Below are 22,521 nucleotides of genomic sequence, written 5' to 3'. Positions count from 1 at the left end.
CGCTTTCTGTAGTTTCTTTCATTTATTCTCAGAAGGTTATTTAATCTACACGCTTCAAGAAAACTGTTATGGAGCCTCTTCCCACTTTTGATGCTTTCCGTAGCTTCTTTCATTTATTCTCAGATGGTTATTTAATCTGCAGTTCCTCAAGAATATTGTTAAGGATAAGGATCTTCTTTCCGCTTCTGTAGCTTCTTTAAATCATTCTCAGATGGTTATTTAATCTACAGGCGTCAAGAGAAATGTTAGGGATTCGGAGCCTCTTCCTGCTTCTGACGCTTTCTGTAGTTTCTTTCAATCTTTCTCAGATGCTCATTTAATGTGCAATCCCCCAAGAAACCTGCTAAGGATATGGAGCTTCTTCCCTCTTCTGTAGCTTCTTTCAATCATTCTCAGATGGTTATTTAATCTACAGGCGTCAAGAGAACTGTTACGGAATTGCCGCCTCTTCCTGCTTCTGTAGCTTTTTTCATAGTTTCTCAAATGCTCATTTAATGTGCAATCCCCCAAGAAACCTGCTAAGTATGTGGAGCTTCTTCCCGCTTCTGTAACTTCTTTCAATCTTTCTCAAACGCTTATCTGCATGCCTAAAGAAAACTGTTAAGGATACGGATCTTCTTCCCACTTCTGCAGCTTCTTTTAAAGCTCAGATGCTCATTTAATCTACAGGCTACAAGAGATGTTATTAGGGATTCGGAGCTTCTTTCTGCTTCTGATGCTTTTTGTAGCTTCTTTCACTCATTCTCAGATGCTCATTTAACCTACCATCTTCAAGAAAACTGTTAAGAATTGGAAACCACTTCCTGCTTCTGTCGCATTCCGTAGCGTCTTTCTTTTCTAGCAAGGAGATTCATGGATTGAGTCCAGTGTTTCCCATCACTCACTCACCTTCACGTTGACCTCTTCTGTATGGTGAACGGTCACAGTATGCAGTTGTATTCTTATTCCACAAAATGTTCGAATCCTAATCGTTATGTTCTAACGTTGCATGATATGAACATCACGATTGTGTCGAAAGAGGACCATTTTGTGTGGACCACATCCTTTTCAGCTGTTTGTTCACATGGTCCGATTTTTGCTTGAGTTTTGGTGAATTTTTGAAAACATTATGTGTTCGGTGAGAAGCACAGAACTACTTGGCTTCTTCTAGTTCTGTTCGTGTTGTCTGTTATTTCTTCTTTACCAACTTATGCAAGGAGACTTGTAGTTGATCTGTACTGTGCAAGATTCATATTTGTGCTTGTAAGGAAGGAGACAAATTATATAGTCCTGGTGCTGTTTTTAACTTTTGCCTTCTACCCTAAAAAAGGCGTCTGAAGTTAGAATACCACGCTCAAAAATCTGTCCATTTTGTCCAATTCAATTCCAACTTACATTATTTATTGTGCATGACGGTAGTGATTAACGGTGGAGGATATTTTTTTTGAAGAAGAATATTTCTTAGGTGTTTTGACAGGTAATTCTAAAGCGGGAAGAAACCCGTTATTGATATTTTCTGCTTTCTTTTATGCCTTCTAAGATCTGTCACTTCCAATTCAGAGATGCTTTTGCATCGTCTGTGATCACTGAGGGTTTCTGCTACATTCAACGGGTCTTCAGTTGTAAAAAGTATCAGTAATCTAGAGAAGGGTTCAAATCCTATCAACACCGTGGCAGCTCCTTGTGGGAGAGAATTTTCTCGACATTTCCAAGGTGTTTAGTTTCTCAATTTAGATTCTTTGGCAGATATGGTTCCAATTCAGTGAAAGCATGTATGATTTGTAATCTATTTATGCTTTTGTCAACATTTACTCGATACTAAAGTCCAGGTCCTTTTTGCACTCTTGCTTTTTGATTGATTTTATTTTGCATTGAAGGTTTTATATTAGGTTTTTGAAAGATTTTTACTTTTGCAAATAGTTTTAACCTAGATGGGCTGGGAAGTTCTATCTGAACTTGAAGGTAATGCCCGTGGGGCTTTAAATAAAGGATGCATTCGCCATTTTTTCCTCTTTATGATTTTGGAAAATTTTGCAATCGTTATATTCATTTTGAGCCCAAGGATATCCTACGAAGTTTTTTTTCAATTGTTGTTTGGTAATCTGTTTGGTTTTGTTTCTCTATTTGCACCAGCATGTTGTCATGAACATAAGAGCAGAAGTGAAGGATAACAGGTTTAACCGCTTTATTGAATGTTTACGCTTTATCTACCCTAGGAGCTACATAATTAACTTGATTTCTGTTCAATGGTTTCATCAATAAACTTAAATTAGTACATGCCAGACAATTTTTATTATTGTGAGGGCCAATACGGTTGTTTTTATAGGGTTGTTAGGCCAATAAAACGCTATATGTCTGTAAATTCAAAAATTATACTTACTTGATAAACCTCAAGATGTGTAAAAATTCTGCTATTGACATTAACATACAGACACTAAAAAAAGTAATGACAGTTCAGTGGTGACCTGACTAGCATGCTCAGTCCTCATCCTCTCGTATCGATGTCTCAAAGTGAGCATGGGCACCGATTTTTCACCCAACACGTTAATCAAAACTGGCGTTCCACAAGGAATTATCCTAGGTCCAATCTTCTTACCATACATTCGGACCTACACATTCAAACACACAACCACGACTAACAACCTATACGTACCGCAATCTTATCTACACCTTCCAGTCCTATCTTAGCCACAGAAGCAATCGAACATCTGAACCTGATTACCGACTGGTGAACTCGGTGGCGGAGTAAATCATCAAAAAGATCAACGCAATCAAAAAATCAACCTGCCCACCAGTGCACAAACAAGTTAATATGACTTGGTCTTGGGCTTTACTTAGATAACAGAATGTACAAGATTAAAATGACAAGGACTTAACAAAAGTTATTGACTACTAAGACATCTACTTGGACCAAAATCAATACTAAGAATAATACAAACTAACCGCTTACAAACCGAACAATTTGGACTTACAGAAACGAAATGTAAGGCTCGTCCAAATTATCCAAAATTCAACAAATCTAATCCTTTCAATCCAAAGTTGTTTTTTTTTGCGTATCCTCAACGCTCCCCTTCTACGACACCAATCAAATACGTAAAGGATCTGTTCCGAACACTCTTCCTCAATTTCCACCCTAAACTACCCCCTCCAACTTAATCCACTGTCCAAACTCTTTCCTCGACGTCCCACCCTTATAATCAATGCTCCAGGCCGTTTAAAACGACGATGCCTCTTGACCTCCCAATTAAATAAAAGACAGTTCGAGCACTGGACGGTTTCTCTCCCCACTGCCTGCTGGTCTGACAGATCTATCAGATTTGTACATAACAATAGTATTCGCTCAGCGTATATTTGTTTTGTATAGGAATAAATAAAATAATTTAATAAAAGATAAATAACAAAATGTATAGTTTCATTCTTAATGTTTGTGCACAAATAAACGCTAAGCACTGGCAAATTTCAATTTTTTTACCGTCCAGAATTTTGCCCTTTTTCCGTGATCCACCTGAAATTTTGACGGTACTTCGCTTCATAGCTGTTTGAAAGAATCTGGATCGGAAAACTACGATTTGTAAAGTTATTAGAGCGCAGGTACCTTCAACTTATTCCTCCTTTCGAAAAGGTAAGAATTTTTCTTTCCTTTCCTTTATTTCTCTCTAAAATTGTTCGCATTTAAAGTAATCCACTTCGGTTCCCTTTTCTCGTCTTCTCTAAATTTATGAATATTTTTTTCTTCCCTCTTTTATTATGTGTAAACATAATTTTGGTATGCATTATACAATTCTTTAATCAAAAGAAATGCAAAAAATCTGAGTAATGAACCAGTGCTTTGTGTGTAATTATGTCCCATCATCAAACAAAATACATTTATATTAATTTACACTGTTTAATTTTAACGACAATAACGTTTAATTAAAAAAAATAATTTAAAAAATTAACCTTCATTGGTTTATTTTCGTGTTTGGTGTATTTGATGTACTTGTAGTGCTTGTTTTCATAATTGAAGTCCTGTGGTGTGAAGGTGTACTTATCGACGTTGTTGGACAGGCTCTCCTTTGCTTTAGACTCTTCAAGAGCTGTCGCTTTGTACTTGTTCATCAAGTTCGTCATCCTTTCCGACTCCTGCTTCTGCTTCTTCCTGTGCGCTTCTCCCTCTGAAATCAATTAGAATTCACTATTAACCTTTTTTTAAATAAATTCAAGAAGAAGACATGTCAGAAAAGGGTTGGATATGGTTTAAAAAACATTAGAACTGATATTTTAATTTGAGACAAACTGGCCATTTGTAAGGATTCGCAAATAGAAAAATTGACTAAATATACAATATTTTTGACATTTCTATATCTCTTTTAACTTATCGACCTTTATAAAACTGTCCTGCCTATACAGTTTAATATTGAAGGTTTGAAGGTGGTGGGACACGTTAAAAACTTTTCCAGGGAAAACAACTGGAGTTTCGTCCGTAGACTGAATATGAATTCGCAAACCCTTTTTCGAAACGCTTTCCAAAATAAATCACAGAAAACTTGCAAGTTTCCAAGAGCTATTGTCGATAAATAAAATTACATTGGGCAAAGAATTTTATTAACTTATTCGGTTACAAGATTATTTGTGTTGTTAAAAGTAGTTGAGGTGCTTTTTTTTATGTTATTTATAAAACAGTCGTACAATACGAAGCGCTAAAAATAAATGTTATTTATTATCCAAGGCAAGGAAAAGCTTAATGAGATTTTTCAAGGGGCTGTAAAAATAAACTGGAGAACATAAAGAAATTCTAGATTTAGAATAGGACATATAGATTCAATTTAGATCAAAATTCTACTATTGTACTCAATCATTTAGCGCTAATGCTAAATTTTTCGACTAAAAAACAAAACCTTAATTAAAAATGAACCGAATTTAAAGAAAATCAAATAAGAACATTATAAAGGACTTTCAAAATGAAAGTTTAATTGAATTTTACCGTTTGTTTAAGTGGACAAATCCACTTTATTGTCATCAATCATAACGTACAATTCAAAATTCACTATTTTTCGAGGTCCGCTTGACCAATTAATATCATTCAATTAATTAAGGTTTTAAGTTGAGATAAAAATGTAATTGTTACGAGCGGGATTCGAACCCACGAGCTTCGGCTTGATACGCCGCTACTCTACCACTTGAGCTATCGTGACTTCGATCCCCTCGGGCACTAACTTCCCATTTCAACCGCATCTTTTGAATTTTCCCTCATTTTTGCCATTTTTCAAATGTCGTGTAATCTATTTGATTCTCGGCGAACAAGTGAAATGGCCACGGAGAGCTTTAGTGAAGAATACTTCGTTTTAATTCATTAAATTCACTATTTTTCGTGGTCCGCTTGACCAATCAATATCATTCAATTAATTAAGGTTTTAAGTTGTGATAAAAAGTCAGTGTCACGAGCGGGATAATTAATTGAAGTACAATTCAAATTTGATCTGTCTGTTAATTTAAGAATAAAAAAGCAAAACAGAGTAGTAACTACTTAAAAATTGAGAAAGAAAAGAAATGATAAAGTAAAAAAAGGCTAGCTGTCGGATGTGACCAAGAGACGTGGAAGCAGATCAGCATTGGAAGGTCCTTGGGATGAATCTGCAGGCCGAACTGACTTTAAAGTTGGGTAAATATGCTACAATTATACAGTCTGAGATCATAGCAATTGAACACAGCGCTAGAGAATTAAAAAAGCTAGGAACACATTCCAGGAATATAGCGATTTTTTTCCGAAAGGTAAAAAGCATAATTGTGTGGAATCCTGGCAGAAGTCAGGGATACCAAATGACCTGACCCTGGGTATTCGGGACATAAAGGCAATGGAAAAGTGGACTTGTTTGTCAATAAAGAAACCAATATGAATCATCGAGGCCTCGAACCCTATTGGAATTCGAACGCTATGCCATAACAATGATACATACAAAGAAGAACCCTTAATTAATCCAAAACCTAACGAGCAACAACACCCCAGGAATGAAGTACGTGATTGATCAATAAAAGGAACATTCGTAAGACTTACAGGAGGATAACCAGGAGTCTGGTTGGACTCCTGACAAGGCACTACCGCCTAACAAGGCACATGCGCAGAAGAAACATTGCAGCTACTGCTAGGAAGAGGAGATCGCACAACACGTTGTATGTTTTTGTGAGAGTTTATGTTGGTGGAGATTCTTGTAACTAGGAGAGTAAAAGCCGCAAGATCATACACTAAGGAGCCCCTGGCAAGGCTATGGAGGTTGAATAACAATGAAGCGAGACAGTGATTTATACAATTATAGGGGCGCAATAGATCTACTCAAGTCGAGGTGCAGAAGGCCTTCTTTCCGCCTTATTTATCCATATCCTGACGAACAATGAGCGAATGTCAACCCAGTGGATTAGACCCAACTTATGGCTTGTCCAGTTCCTGACTGCCATGATAGCAAACTTGCACAAATTTCGCACGTTGACCTTTGCAGTCTGCAGATGCAATCAAGAGATATGTCCTATTCCAATGCACATTATTAAAACTACAGAGATAAAGCGAATCTCTAGTTGGACACCAGAAAAACAGGGGCTTCTTATTTCTATACTACGAGGGAAGTGAAACAGCTGAGGTCATCGCCGGCCCTCTGCCTGCTTTAATTCTTTTTTCTGGTCTTTCATGGGTAATTTTCAACCTGCAGCTTTTGTGCGTCTCGACGGCTTCTGTATGAAAACGAAGTCGACATCCAACACCGCTAGCCTCTCATTTGTACCTCAGAATGTCAACTATAGAATAGACATTAAACATATACATAATATACATCACCACACTATACAAACATTGAAGTCTAGTCACATTCACTCACTCAGGGTATTCAATATTCCTCGGGGCGTGGTTGAACCCCCATTCGCGCTAATAACTTACTTTTGCTCCCCAGACGTCAAGCCCTCGCCCCAAAGTACTCGATATTCCTTGACAACCTCTTCCTTTCACGCTAATAAATTACATTCATTCCAATAAATTAACATAAACACAACACAGACACTATATACATTAAAAAAATCTTCACGACTCTGAGGTACCGGCACAGCGATTTGTGCTCGTTGCCGTGGCCCAAAACTGAACACAGGCCGGATTCCTAAATATTGCCTACATTCAAGCCGTCTAAAATTGAAAAAAAGTGCTTTCCGCCCAGAAAGTGTCCGTGAGTCTTGCATAACCTATGCGCAGTCTTGTTCTATTTTCTAATCGTTCTCCTTGGACCAGAGACCGACGCCTTTCTTAACCTGCTTTACTATTCCAGCGGTTTTTCCATTTCGTTAAAATCGTATTTAACTTTTCATTTTTATTTTAACTGTTTTTTTCTTATTTATTGGAGGATCCACGAAGGCTCTTATGAGCTTTTGGGCCGCCCTGAGCGAATCGGAGGGAATAAAAGTAAATAAACAAAAAATATAGCCTCTTAATCTTAAGTAGTTCTTTCTTCTGCAACTAAAAATGCAAGAAACTTGGAAAAATTGTTGAAATCTATTTCCCGGCAATGAAAAAGTTGTACATGTTTTCGAAAATAATTTCTAATTTCACAACACATCCTCAACAAAAATTTTGGTTTCTTCGTCCTACAATTTTGCATATATTCTTAGGAAATTAATTTAACATGTACCTACACTCGGAATTGCAGGATTAATGATGGCTAATTTGGGGCCCGTTTAATTTTAGGCAAACGAGCCGAATTAACATGCAACACGTGTAGGATCGAGCTAATCTCACATGGCGAATCATTGTTTTGGAATTTTAATTTTCCAATTTAAAACAAGCTTCCCGTCTAGGTTTAAAGTTTTTTTTTAAACCGTTCTCTATCTGCTATATACCGACTAAAATCCATAGTTATCAGTTAAATGCAGTTTGACAGCAGACTTTAAGCATTATATGAATGCCAGAAATGATGAGGTTTTAAAACAATTTATTGAATAAAACAGCCGAACTATCGAATACTACCGTTCTTCAAAACATATATCTCCCACCCAATGGAATTTTATAATTCTAGCAGTGTAAAAAATCATCGGACAGTTTTGGCAGAAACTCTGTTCTTTTCTATGTTTGCATGAGGTGTTATGTTTATGTTAATTTATTGGAATGAATGTAATTTATTAGCGGCGTTTAGGAATATCGATTACTCTGGGGTGTTTGTGTGACGTCTGGAGAGAAAAAGTAAGTTATTAGGAAGAATGGTGTGGGCTCAACCACGCCCCAAGGAATATCGAGTACTCTGGGTTGAGTGTGTGACGTCTGGAGAGAAAAAGTAAATTATTAGCAAGAATGGAGGGGGTTCAACCACGCCCCAAGGAATATCGATTACTCTGGGTTGAGTGTGTGACGTCTGGGGGGAAAAAGTAAGTTATTAGGAAGAATGGTGTGGGCTCAACCACGCCCCAAGGAATATCGAGTACTCTGGGTTGAGTGTGTGACCTCTGGAGAGAAAAAGTAAATTATTAGCAAGAATGGTGTGGGTTCAACCACGCACCAAGGAATATCGATTACTCTGGGGTTAGAGTGTGACGTCTGGAGAGAAAACGTAAGTTATTAGCGCGAATGGAGTGGGTTCGGCCCCACCCCGAGGAATATCGAGTACTCTGGGATGAGTGTGTGACGTCTGGAGAGAAAAAGTAAATTATTAGCAAGAATGGTGTGGGTTCAACCACGCCCAAGAAATATCGATTATTCTGGGGAGTGAATATGACCAGACTTCTAGGTTTGTTTGTATAGTGTATTGGTGTGTAAATATTATTGTATATTTAGTGCCTATTCTGTAGTTGACATTCTGAGATACAAATAAGAGGCTAGCGTTATTGGATGTCGATTTAGTTTCCATACAAAAGCAGTAACTGATCGAGACGTACAAACGGCTGCAGGTTGAAAAATAACCGTGAAAGACCAGAAGAAAGAAGTAAAACAGGCAGAGGGCCGGCGATGATCTCAGCTATGTCACATCCCCTAACCTTCCCACATTATGTTTTATACGTACATATGTTGGCAAGTTTGGAATGGTGCTTTGATTGTTCTATGATCATAAAGGAAATCGATCTTTATAGTTTGAAATTTTTTTAGCGACATCAATGCCGTTTGCAACCGTGTTTTGGAAAAAACTATCATTTTCTTTGCAGTTCTATACACGCTATCCTGCGTGTAGTGGTAGACCCAAGAAGTTTGTTGGATGTTGTAGATTGTTTTGTTGAGTAAACTACCACGAACCACCATACATTTAAACTTTTTTTTAATAAGGGTAATAATATATAAATTTATAACTTTATACTCTGCTTAACTTTGAAGTTTAAGCGTTAAATAAATTATTTATTATTGGCAAGAAAAATTAATTACGCCATGATTCAGACTTGGTAATTCGATTAAAGTCGGCCGATCGGCATCGTTAGCGTTTTAATCCAGATCAAACACGGGTAAAGGAACAGGAAAAAGCCGACCCTAATTTTTTGAAAGTCGTTTTGGGGTAAAAATAGGACAATTTATTGACAGTTTTATTAAACGAAGCATTTTCTTTAAAAAATCACAAATTAAGATAAACGAAGATTTTACATATTCATAAGAGGAAAAAATTAATTAAGGATTTAACCTAAATGAAAATTTAGTCGTAAATGATAACAGCTTAATGTTTAGAGATAAAAAAAGTTCAATTTTTAGGTTTTATTATATTAAACCGGTCTAAAGCTTTAATTGAATAATCTGCCAAAGTTTGCATTATCTCCGGTAGAATCAAATATACGATGTTTTAATAGGCAACACCAAAATGTTTTAAACGCTTAATTAACTTACATAAATATTTCCGATGTACTAGTAAATTTATTTTTAACTTATCGGTCCTGTGTTCCAACTGAGGTCATCACCAACCACAGTTTCGCTTCTTGTTTTTACAGATTGAACTAACTTAGATTTTATTTTCAAATCGTACGAGTTGACATCTTTTCTGTTCAAACACAGCTCACAAATGACGTATCTCGAGAAAAACAAAATTAATTTTTTTTCAAATCATAAGGTGTTAACACTTTTCTATATATTTAAAGGTAGCAAAAAAGACCTCCCCACAAAACAAAATTTTAATTTTTTTTATTTTCAAATTTTCTATCCATTTGACTATCACACAAAAAATCTTTTTCCAACATAACCAAATATAGGATTTTTTTGAAATCATACGATTTTGACATTTTTCTACCCATTTGAGGACCCTACACTCAAAAAAGACTTCTTTGAACAAAAATTTTTTTTTCTTTCATCATAAGATGACCATTTTGTAACCATTCAACAATCACACACACACAAAAATTCGATTTTTTGTAAAACAAGATGTTGACATTTTTACATCCATTTGAACATCACCAAAAACGACTTCTTCCAACAAAAACAAAATTATAATTTTTTTCCAAATTATAAGGGCATTTTTAAAACCAATTGAAGATCACCAAAAAAGACAACAAAAAGAAATTCTTTTTTTTCTTCAAATCAAGAAGACAATTTTCTAACCATTTAACCATCACACACAAAAATTCGATTTTTTTAAAACAAGATGACATTTTTATATCCATTTGAACATCACCAAAAAGGACTTCTTCCAACGAAAACAAAATTATAATTTTTGTTCAAATTATAAAATAGCATTTTTAAATCCAATTGAAGATCACCAAAAAAGACTTCAACAAAAAGAAAAAAACAATTCCCTCAAATCATAAGAAGTTGACAATTTTCTAAACATTTAATCATCACACACAAAAATTCGATTTTTTCAAAACAAGATGATAATTTTCTAACCATATAACCATCACACACAAAAATTAGTTTTTTTCCCATAATATGTTGACAGTTTTGTATCCATTTGAACATCACCATAATGGACTTCTTCCAACAAAAAACAAAATTATGTTTTTTGTCTTCAAATCATGAGATGGCATTTTCATATCCTTTTGACCAAAAAAGAACAACAAAAACAAAATTAGTTGTTTTTTCAAATCATATGAACACGCGTGTTCGTTCAATGGATAATAAAATGCGAACATCTTACGATTAAAAAAAAAATTGTTGGTGGATCTTTATTTGCAATTTTCAAACAGAGAAAATTGTCAACTTCGTGATTTAAAAAAAAAAATTGTTTTTGTTGAAGTCTTTTGGTGATCTTCAAATGGATATAGAAATGCCATCTCGATTTGAAAAAAAAATGTATATGTATAATGAAAATTCAAATGTATATAAAAATGTCAACATCTTAGGTTTTGAAAAGGTTTCTTCCAACTTAATCTATTTTTTTTTCTTCAAATCCTGTTTACATTTTTCTATACATTTAAAGATCACAAAAAATATTTTTTCTAACAAAAACGAGATTCTAAAACCTATTGTTCTTTTAAAATAAGAAAATTAAAATTTAAAATAATGAAATTTTGCGTCGTTCTGACACGTTTAATAAAAGTTATTTTGTTAGTATCTATTAATTACTTTACAGTTGGGCATGTTGGAATGATTTTCATTTTTTCATACAAGTATAGATAATTCAGAACAGTTCATGTCTGTATCGATATGATGCATGTAATCTCTTTCTGAAGAGTCTTTAAGGCTATCAGAAAGTCATAAACCATGTAAGAAAATATCGCTCCCTATCTATCATATAACATCCTGGGCGGAACGTTAAGTGAGCGGTAATGAACTCACCTTTACACGGGCAAAATCCCTTGCAGTAGACTTTCACGCTCGTGTGATGGATGCAGTTGTGGTAGTCGAGTCTGCACAGGGAGCTGTACGTGCGGTTGTCCGTACCGCAGAGGAAGGTGGGCTTTACCACAGGGCACGGGTTGCATCGACTGTAAAAACAAACAAGAGAACGTTTATATAACAATAAAAAAATAGACAGGGAAGCACAAGGAAGATTATTCACCAGTTGTATCAATAATAAGCAGAAAGGGGATTTCACTTAGTAACTGGCTGTGATAAGCCGTGGCTTTTGTAATTATCATTTTAAAATATTATTTTTAATATGTAATAATTGCTTGTTTATAAATCAAAATAATAATATCGATTGGGAGAAAAAGTACATTTATAGAATTTTTGGCTGTCGGTTGGACGATTATTTTCTACTGATTGATGTAACTTCAAATCTTCACAGTCATGCACACACGAGTACAAAGTTGAGCCTGTCACTTCTCGCAGTTGAGCAATTCCAATTCCAGTTTTTGTAATAAATTAACGACCGGCTTTGAGAATCACCTACCTCGGGTCTTGGCAGTCCGGGGTCAGATTTCGATCATGTCCGTCCGAGGTTGGACGCATGGAGGTGTCAACAGCTAAGTCGATACCTGTCCCAACGCAATCAGTTCCTAAATCCAAAACCATTCACTCTCATTTATTCATAAATCCATTCTTTCCAATTTACATGCCTTTCGCTCATAAAGTTGTAATATTGATATTACTCCATCGCTTTTCCTCCTAGTATATTTCCTAACCTAATCCAGTGCCCATGGGGTACTCAACATTATGCCATAGACCCTCTCACACATTCTCTCAAATCATAAATTCACTCCCAACACACGCTCGGGAAATTTTTTAACATACATAATTCGTTTTATTACAAATGGAATTATAATTTTAGGAAGAGTAGCAGTGTATAATTTTAAGTATTGGCAGTTATCAGTTAGGTATAAATTATCAGAAGGGTTGATATAATAAAAAAATGAATGGGGAAGAACCAATGGCCAAGTGAACTGGACAGTAAAGAAAGTAATATAGCCTTTCTATCAATGCACTGTATTTTTTTAAAATTCTCACTCCTTGTATGAGTGTATCTAAATAATTTCCCCCAGGATTAATATAGTTTATATTTTAGCCTTTTGAATTACATTTGGTTTTAGAGGCTGTCGTAAAATTCCAATATAAATTTTTTTATTTTCTTTTATTATCGGCGAACGTTTTACGATGAAGATATCAAATTTATAGAATTTACAACTCGTTAAGGTTTTTATACTTTTTTAAGAATTTTATAAGTTTCGATGGGGCGTTTCTTGGATTTCATTAAATAAAATGACTATTTTTAAATACAATTAACAAGATTTTTATTATTTTTATGGAAAGCATAATTCTACTCATAGACTGCTCTAAGCAGAACTTTTTAGAAAAGATGGTTCTACTTTCTGACTGTTTTAAGCAGCACTTTAAAAAAGATACATAGTACTATTCACAGACTGTTTTAAGCAGCATTTTTTGGGAACATAATTGTACTCACAGACTGTTTTAAGCAGCACTTTTTAGAAAAGATAGTACTACTCACAGACTTTTTTACGCAGCATGTTTTAGAAAGCATAATTCTACTCACAGACTGTTTTAAGCAGCATGTTTTGGAAAGCATAATTCTACTCACAGACTGTTTTAAGCAGCATGCTTTGGAAACATAATTGTACTCACAGGCTGTTTTAAGCATCACTTTGTAGAAAAGATAGTACTACTTAGACTTTTTAAGCAGCATGTTTTTAAGCAAATTTCATTTCTATGGCGTATTAACATTTCTCTCGGACAATAAAATCGTGTACATTACGCCACAAAGGCTTCGATTATTTCTGGTATGAAATTTGTTATTTTCCGTTTTGAGAGTTATCAATGGTTGGAAGAATGGTTCAACACAATATTGAAGAAGGGACAAAACGACAGAACGGTTTCGATTTTAAGTACACCGAATGTACCAGTTTTAGGATAAATCGAGAACAAAAACAAATACACAGGCGAAATTGTTTCTTTCACAGAAAAAAATTAGTTTCTTTTATATACCAAAAACACAAGAAATTATGAAAATAGTGTAAAAAATGTGTTTTTATTTTTCTATTTTTAGTGATGTAGTTCTTCAATAATTGTTGGATTCGTCAACAACAATTTCACACAACACCGCTATGACACCCCAGAAATAGCACCGCAATTTGTACCCTGAAGATGACTCGAATAAAAGTCGGAACGTCGGCAAAAAAATGATCACGAATCCTACAATTAGTGTAAAAAATGTTTAGTATAGTTTATGCTTTTGTCATTAAATGAACAAACGATGTTCAAATCTAATAAACCTGCATTTAGTATTAAATATTCAATATTCTCTATGCCGAAGAAGACTCCATAATTTATCAGTCCTTCCATCCCTTCAACCTGCGTTTGGCCATCCCCAGAATTCAGGATGATCTAAATTCCATAAACGAACGGGCAGATAAAAACAACCCAGAATTAAGCCTTCGGAATTCCAAAGCCATTGTTATAGGATCCAGTCACCTCCTGAAATCCCTCCCTATTCCTCCTTTCACCATCAACAACCAGCCTAAACTGCTCAAAAATGTATAGGAATATTGCCAATTCGTAGTATTACTTTCCCTAGCACATTTATTATAAATAATATTAAAATTTATTAGAAATTGTTATGCTTTTTACTGAAGGAAATTTTAATTAAGGGATTTTGAAAAATAACAATATAAAAGGTTTTAATTCCATAATTTTGTTTATTGGAAACAAACTTGTTTATGGTTATCATCGTATATAATGTCCTTTGTTAGCTAAAACCTCTGTGCACCTGTTAGGCATACTGTTAATAAGGTTGTCACTATTTCATAAGGAATTGTTGCAGGTCAACTGCTGCGGATGGTGATCGAAAAGCCTTTTCTACAAAGCATCCCATATGTACTCGAGGGAAGGGGCAGATGGTAAATTCCCATGTTTTCTAAACATTGATGAACAACTCTGCCTCCATGAGGTGTGGCATTGTCATCCAGAAATCGAAAATCCTTGCCGATGAGATCCTCGGTTTGAGGGATGTCTTCCTCGGTAATTTCTTGGACATAACGGACTGCGGTGAGGTCGCCTTCAACAATATGGAGTCTAGTTCGTCCTCAGTTTCGTCCGTAAATCCCAGCCCACACCATTACACCACCTCCTCCAAACTTCACTGAAGGGTGCACGAAATGAGGCATCCCCTTTTCCCGGTAGACTCTTCGGTGCCTCATCAGACAGAAACTCAAACTTTAACTGTTAAACCCCTTCGACCAAGACCTTTCCTGGAAACCACACATTGCCCAAATTTCCCAGCTGTATTGCATCCATCATTCAATTACACCGGTCCTAGCTTCTACTACCAATCGCCATTCCTCATCTTTCCCCTCTTCGACTACAACTGTATCACTTATGCTTTACTTTCGGAGGAACAAGATAAGCGTCTGAAAATACTGATGAATTATAGTATCAGATTTATTTTCGGCACTCCCGAATGTCAATAGTATCACACTTGTAGTCAGATCCCGGCTTTATCCCTCTTTCCTTTTTCAATCCATAAACTCTCGTCGACCTCACTATATTTTCCAGTTATTCCAATTCAAATCTTCTATCCACTCTGGTAACACCCTCTCCCTTTTCAAATGACCTATATCTCCCTCGTCATAAAACCTCCATATTTGCCTTCCTAGCTCGAGCCACAAATCTCTGGAATTATCTTCCTTTGCAAATCGGCAAAGCCGCCTCCCTTACCTATTTCAAATACTAGACCTCATCTCCCTCCAGAGACAAAATAGTCCAACTTTTAAGTAAACATTTTGCGATTATGACTGAGAATTCTTTTTATTACTTTTTTCTTTTAATTCTTATTATTGCTACTATTATTCCATTTTTTTTATTATGTATTAGGTGATTTATTTCAACTTATTCCACTACAACTTAACTACTAACTACAAGTCTTTATTAATTCAAGTGCCAGATTTGTAAAAATGTCTGTGACCTTATTGTTATTCTTAGGGCGCCCTCATCCCAGAATAAAGTATTCTCTCTCTCTCACTCTTTCAATATTTATGTAGGTAGGTGGTAAGAAATATTAGATCTACTAACAGCCACGAGTTTTTTCTATTTAAAATTTGGCTGAATTAAGATTTTGAAATGGAGAACCACTGATTTATTCAAATTTAACGTAAAATTTTGAACAAAAACACATACTTGAATATATTATTCAGGAGTGGAAAAATGCACAGGTGATTTTAAAATCTTCAAAACCTTTGAGGAAGATTCGGCAATACTCTTCTTACATTCTGCCCCTATCCTTACAGTAAAAGTAACCCCAAAACCTAGACCCATTACTGACTTGAGCATTCAGTGGCGTACAACCTAGTGAACAAAAGATCCGGCACGTGACGTTCACACTTAGAAGAAACCTGCCCACCAATATGTACAGTAAGTTAATCCCTTCCATTCAACCAAATCCGCTACCTTGGGTTCTACTTGAACATCAGACTTACATGGAACACATAAAACAAAAACAACTAGAACTTACAACTTAGACGCCTACTTGGACCCAAATCCACAATGAGTACACAGAATAAACCGACAATATAAGAGACACTAATTACACCGACTTGGACGTTGTCTAGTTTTGGGCTTCAGCCAAGCTAGTCAACACCCAAACCAACAATTATTCAGAAATCGTGAGATGCGGTCTGGTGTGATGTAACATAAAACAACAAAATCTCACTGGCACTCTCAACACGACACGCAAGAATGGCACAATTACACAGAAGACAAACACTTTGAGTGAGTAGAAATACTTTGATTGAATATAAAAAATATATTTTGCATTGTATAAATTCACTTTTCCACATCCTAAATGTATTTGTTAAATGTAAACAATGTTTGTAAATCCCAGGCCCTGAAGATGATCTCAATAAAGATCGAAACGTTGGCACGATAAAGAAAATGTTTTTCTGAAACCTACATCACACCAGACCGCATCTCACGATTTCTGAATAATTATCGATTAACGGTCACTAATCACCACACATCCAAACCAACCCTTTTAATTCAAAGTCCTCAGTCCGATCTTTAACACTCCCTTCTATGTCACTAACCAAACCAACCAAGACCACATTTTTGACATAATCCAAACACGATTCCAGTTTCCACAACTTCCACACCAAGCTTTCCTTTCATACCTAGACCTCTCAGCAGTACGAGACCATTTCTTCAACGTCCCACCCTTAAAATCCTACACACCGCCTAAAAAGACAGTGGTCTCTTGGCTCCTAACACAACCCTAAACCAATCGACCAACAATCCTAAACACTAAGCGTTCTAGCTGATAGATTCAGCGTCTGATAGATTTCCGGTAGATCTTTTATTGATTGCTACCAACAAATTATTAAACGTATAAATTTTCGCACAGAAAACCATTAAAAAAATATATTTCAGATTGGTAAGAACTACTAACAATTAAGGGTTTTCTATTCAAACGACGAAGAGATTTTGAGTTAAAGTGCCATTGAATATTTTATCAATGTTAGGAGGAATCTAAACAGAAAAAATACTCCGAGGGATGCTAGAAATGTTTTACTCTTACGAAAAAAGGCCATTAGATTATCATTTTCATCCCAAGTCGAAAAAAAATGTTATTCCCAACCTTTGGAAATGGGCCAGTCAGCCGGTTTTCCCATGAAAATTTGACATTCTGCCATTTCTATTGTAATAGAAGAATGGGCCAAAGGGTGGCCGGGGTGGAAAAGGGGTGTACACAGATTTCGAATGCAAATGTCGATGTTGGCGCACATTCAATTGCTATTTGAACAATTCAAACCTCACTTAACACTTGTTTGGTAATTGCTTTCACTTCAGCTGATCTTTCTCTAAAGTAGCAATTAACTCAATAACTCCAGTAATTAATGAGTAATTTAAAAAAAATTAAATGACCAATTCCGTGTGTTTTCTTTTCGTTAAAGAAAATTAACGATAGTATAAGTTTCAAAACAGAAATTTGTTTATCGAATTTTTTAATCTTATGAACAAATTGGTTCAATGAGGGATCTGTCCCCGGCCCAAATTATCTATTGGTATTGGAAAAACGCCCGGCTATTTAGTATTTTAAGCATAAAACTTCCGAGATTAATCTAGCTTAAAGCTCAAGTCCTATGGTGAAAAGAGGCTTAGAGGATGATCGGGTAATCGATCGGTTTAAATAGCCCCCTCCCGCTGTGACTGCAGGCTGCCTTTATCATTAATCATTAATCCGAGTGCTTTACTTTCTCAACGAACCTTTTGTCAACATAGAGTTTACTCCAATCCACAATAAATTAGAATGGGTTAATTAATTTTTAAAAATTCAATTCGTGTACAAAATTTTATGCACATTTTGGGCCATGGAAGAAGTGGGAAATAAGGATTTAACTAAGATTTTGGATATTCACGCAACCATTGTATTATGTTAAATACAGTAAAATGCCTCAGGGCAACACCATTAGCAAATTTGCTTAAGCTTAGTTAATCTCATGTTTCATATCTTATATTGGGAACGTAGTTTCTTTTGGATGTAATTTCCCTATCTTGGAATCTTCCATGTCCAAGATGGATCTTCACACCACCACTGCTCTCGTATTGATTGTTATATTTGCCCAACATTCATATCCAGTTAATTCTTCCTTGCTCAAAGTTGATTCAGAGCTATGCCAAGTTTAGCGATTTTCTTTAGGGTTAGTTTTAGGCGGGCGCAGTGTGGTTCCTGTTCTGTTTCTTCGTATTGGCAACACTGATTTATTTGGCGCCAATCCAAACTATCACTAAATATATAAAATCTCTCCCGCTCACCTTTTAACTAAATTACTAATTATTTTTTTAATGTAAGGTCTTGGTTGAAATGAAAAAGTTAGTGTCACGAGCGGGATTCGAACCCACGATTTTCGGCTCAATACCTCGCTGTTTTAACCACTTGAACTATCATGAGCTCGATCCACTCGGACATCAACTCCCCAGTTCAAAATTTCGAATTTTCCCTCTTTTTGCAATTTTTCATTCCTGCTAACGAAAGCTCAAGTTAGAGCAGCGGCGTATTGAGCCGAAGGCTTGGGTTCGAATCCCGCTCATTGCACTAACTTTTTCATTTCAGCCAAGACCTTACATAAAAAGAATAATTAATTGAAAGAAGTAATTTGGTGAATCAGACCACTAAACATAATGGATTAAATTACTAATGTTAGTCTTGCTCTAACTTACTCTAACTTGCTCTAACTCTAACATTGTACCATAAAGGGTTAATTTTTCTCATATGCCTGGCATATTTGAGTAAACTATAAATGTACTTGATTTGTAATTGTTGTCTTTACAGGATAAATTACTATGTGCTCTGGTGACGATGGAATTGAATAAAGGCCAGCAATAATATCACTATATGCCTGAGGACTAAGTTATTTCCTATATTACTTTAGCCAATCAGTCACGTTACGATCGACTCGCTATTGAGCACGTACCATGTTTGTAAACAGGTCATCAGGGACGGTGTTCCAAAGGTGATATCGACGAAGTATTTAATGAGTTAACTTTGTTCGAGGCAAAATTTGGTAATACCCAGGACTCAGATTGGTTTCATGTTACATCATCCATGCCGACAACTTCATCGAATTAGATAGGTATGAAGAAAATATCTTTCTAGTATTCGTTTATACTGAAAAGGCGTTTCACATGGTTTGGCACCAAAAACTTCATATTAAACTTAAAGCCTCCTCCGATGCGTTCTTCAGAATATAATCTTATCTAAGTATGAAGATTTTCAATCGTCTTTCAGTATACAATCTGGTGTTCCTCAGGGGTCCTAGGACTTTTTTTTATTAGCAAGCGACTTGAGGACAGCACACTTTGCAGACGACATTACAGCTCTCTGAAAAGCAGTATGTTAACAGCGGCAAAACAGAACACTCCAATACATGTTGTCCATGTATGGTGTAAGAGATGAAGTGTACATGTAAACCTTGCTAAATTCAACACTGTGCGCTTCACACCGTCGCAAATTATATACAAATATAAATAGGACAGGTGTACCATACAGCAATTCTATTCTATACCTGTGACTGGATGAGAGAGGTCTTTTGAGGTCTGGGAGAAAGTACCTTGGAATGTGCATTTTTTCCTATAAGTCTAAGCACTTTAGTCAATGCTTCACAGTCATAAAGGACATGTGCCGATGTCTCTGGTTCCTCCTGAAAGAGTCGTCATGTATCTGTCGCTGCTTTATCCATCTTTTTTAGGTTGTAGTTAAGAGAGCAGTGGCCGGTAATTGGCCTGTAGATTTGCCTAAAATCCTGCCTTCTGAGAGAGAGGAGTTCCTTCGCCTTCGTTTTTAAGAAATTTAGCATGCCTCATGAAGTTTTTGCCCAGTGCTTGAGTTTTTATTTCTTAAGCCATTTTTCCAGTTCCAACTGAAACGTTGAAACAACAAGCTATTCTGAGAGACGATCCCCCGAGTCGTTGAACGCGAAATGGTCGTGTAATATGCCATGTGCTGTGCCACACGTACATGTTTTCTCTTTGATTATGACAAGTTATTATAAAGATTAAGATTATGACAAGACAACATCAAAAGAGCTTGTTGACATTCGAGTGAAATTGAAAAATTGATCTCGACGATTCCACAATTCCAAGTACAAATTTAAGAAGGATTATTTTTTCTGCCTTTTCCCCACAATCGGGTGAATCCATATTCCCCTATTTTTCGTTCTACGGTAATACAGCAGGGACAGGAGAACTACTTGTCCTTTATCCATTGCACTAATAAACAATAATAGAATATATTACACTGAAAGTGACAAAATTGGAAATCGACACGAACGAGACTGGACGGCTCCGGCCATTGGTGTGGTGAAACCGACTATATAACCTGAAGTGAAACTGCAGTGTCTGTCAGCTGCGAAAAACCGCGTTACATGCTTCCGTTAAAACCAGTATATGTCATAGCTCTAAGAAATACTAACTAATGGACTGTCGTTGCTATTGTTCCTTTCCTCGGGTTTTCTTTGTATCTCAGTTATGTTTCCATCAGCGGTCGCATCGCAATCAAAAATTATAACAGTGGCAGTTTCTTGCTCCTCATTGCACAACCTTCAAATATGGTCAACATTAAATAACCCACGCAGTACAAATTTTTACAGATAGAGATTTTTAAGATACACTCGTAATAAAACAACCAGATGGCACATTAATCACAGATTGGTATCAAAAACCAAGAAATACAGATCGCTACCTCAACTTTAAATCTCACCATCCTCTTCATACAATAATAAACACGGCCAAAGGGTTACTTCACAGAATGATTACCTTAAGCCATGTATCCTTCCACCACAAAAACATAAAGATATACAAACACATCCTCTATAAGGACCTCTACCCTAAACTCATAATTAACAGAATAATCAACAATTACAACTCAACACTAACACCATCCACTATTACTAATAATACTACATTAAATCTATCGAATACAAACAAACCAGCATACATTTCCATATCATTTATACAAGGCCTATCACACAAATTAAACACATTTCTCTTGTCCGATAACTTCAAAATAGCTTTCAAAAATTATAAAACAATTCAAACACTTTTTTCCAAAATTAAAGATCCCACACCAATAACAAATAAATCTGACGTAATCTACAAGATCAACTGTTTAAAATGTCCGGCAACTTACATCGGTCTTACATGCCAATATCTGGACAAGAGAGTAAAGCAACATATCTATGATTGCAAAAAACCTAAGCAAAATCCTACAGCACTCGCTACCCACCATTTTGAACACCAACACAATTTCGACTTCAAAAATCCAAAAATATTACACACAGAACAAAACAAACATAAACGTAATTTCTTAGAAATGGTTTATATCAACAGAGATAAACACAGCATCAATTACAGAACAGATACATGTAAACTCAGTCGCAGCTACGCCAATATCATTAATCAAATTCAATACAGATAACATACCTATATCATCACATTACATTCCACACATCAAATATTTTTCACATAGTCTAATTTTCCAACAATTTAGCTTTCCTTTTCCTATTTATCCCTTTCTATATAATCCTGAAAGGATAATCTGGCCGAACCATTACCAACACATTTTTTCCCTTCGTCGGCTCTTTTCACCTCAAAGAAGCCGACGCCTTATACAAAAATGTCTTTTCTATACCGACTTCCTTCCCCACCCCTTCAAAATCCAACGTATATAAACATAAAACAGCAAAATCTCACTGGCACTCTCAACACGACACGCAAGAATGGCACAATTACACAGAAGACAAACACTTTGAGTGAGTAGAAATACTTTGATTGAATATAAAAAATATATTTTGCATTGTATAAATTCACTTTTCCACATCCTAAATGTATTTGTTAAATGTAAACAATGTTTGTAAATCCCAGGCCCTGAAGATGATCTCAATAAAGATCGAAACGTTGGCACGATAAAGAAAATGTTTTTCTGAAACCTACATCACACCAGACCGCATCTCACGATTTCTAAATAAATATCGATTAACGGTCACTAATCACCACACATTAAATAACCCACGCTGTATAAATTTTTCTCAAACGATAGTGACCGGTTATTAGTCTCGGTGAGGTTGTTTTAATGTTTACTGCGTACACCCTAGAGTTGATACACTTCTCCTTTTGTTTTTTTTAAACAAATTTTGTGATGGAGGATTATGTGCTTGTTTTTGTTATCCCAAGAGTAGGTTCAGAGCCTA

The 22,521-nt window shown here is 35.7% G+C and overlaps 1 protein-coding gene across 1 annotated transcript in view; it reads right to left on the bottom strand.

Annotated features, from left to right (window-relative positions):
• LOC106674205 (proteoglycan Cow) overlaps window positions 1-22,521 on the bottom strand; it is a 196,849-nt gene that overhangs the window by 16,421 nt on the left and 157,907 nt on the right. Inside the window, exons 4-5 of the mRNA XM_014406806.2 lie at window positions 11,669-11,817; window positions 3,919-4,133 (exon numbers count right to left, since the gene is read on the bottom strand). Of these exons, the coding sequence (XP_014262292.1) occupies window positions 3,919-4,133; window positions 11,669-11,817 (364 nt within the window). The remainder of the gene's footprint in view (window positions 1-3,918; window positions 4,134-11,668; window positions 11,818-22,521) is intronic.

The sequence above is a fragment of the Cimex lectularius genome, unplaced genomic scaffold, assembly GCF_000648675.2.
Source record: "Cimex lectularius strain Harlan isolate CLEC.00 unplaced genomic scaffold, Clec_2.1 scaffold91, whole genome shotgun sequence".
Taxonomy (NCBI): domain Eukaryota; kingdom Metazoa; phylum Arthropoda; class Insecta; order Hemiptera; family Cimicidae; genus Cimex; species Cimex lectularius.
Note: the sequence above shows the minus strand (reverse complement) of the source record. Positions and strands in the feature narration are given on the sequence as shown.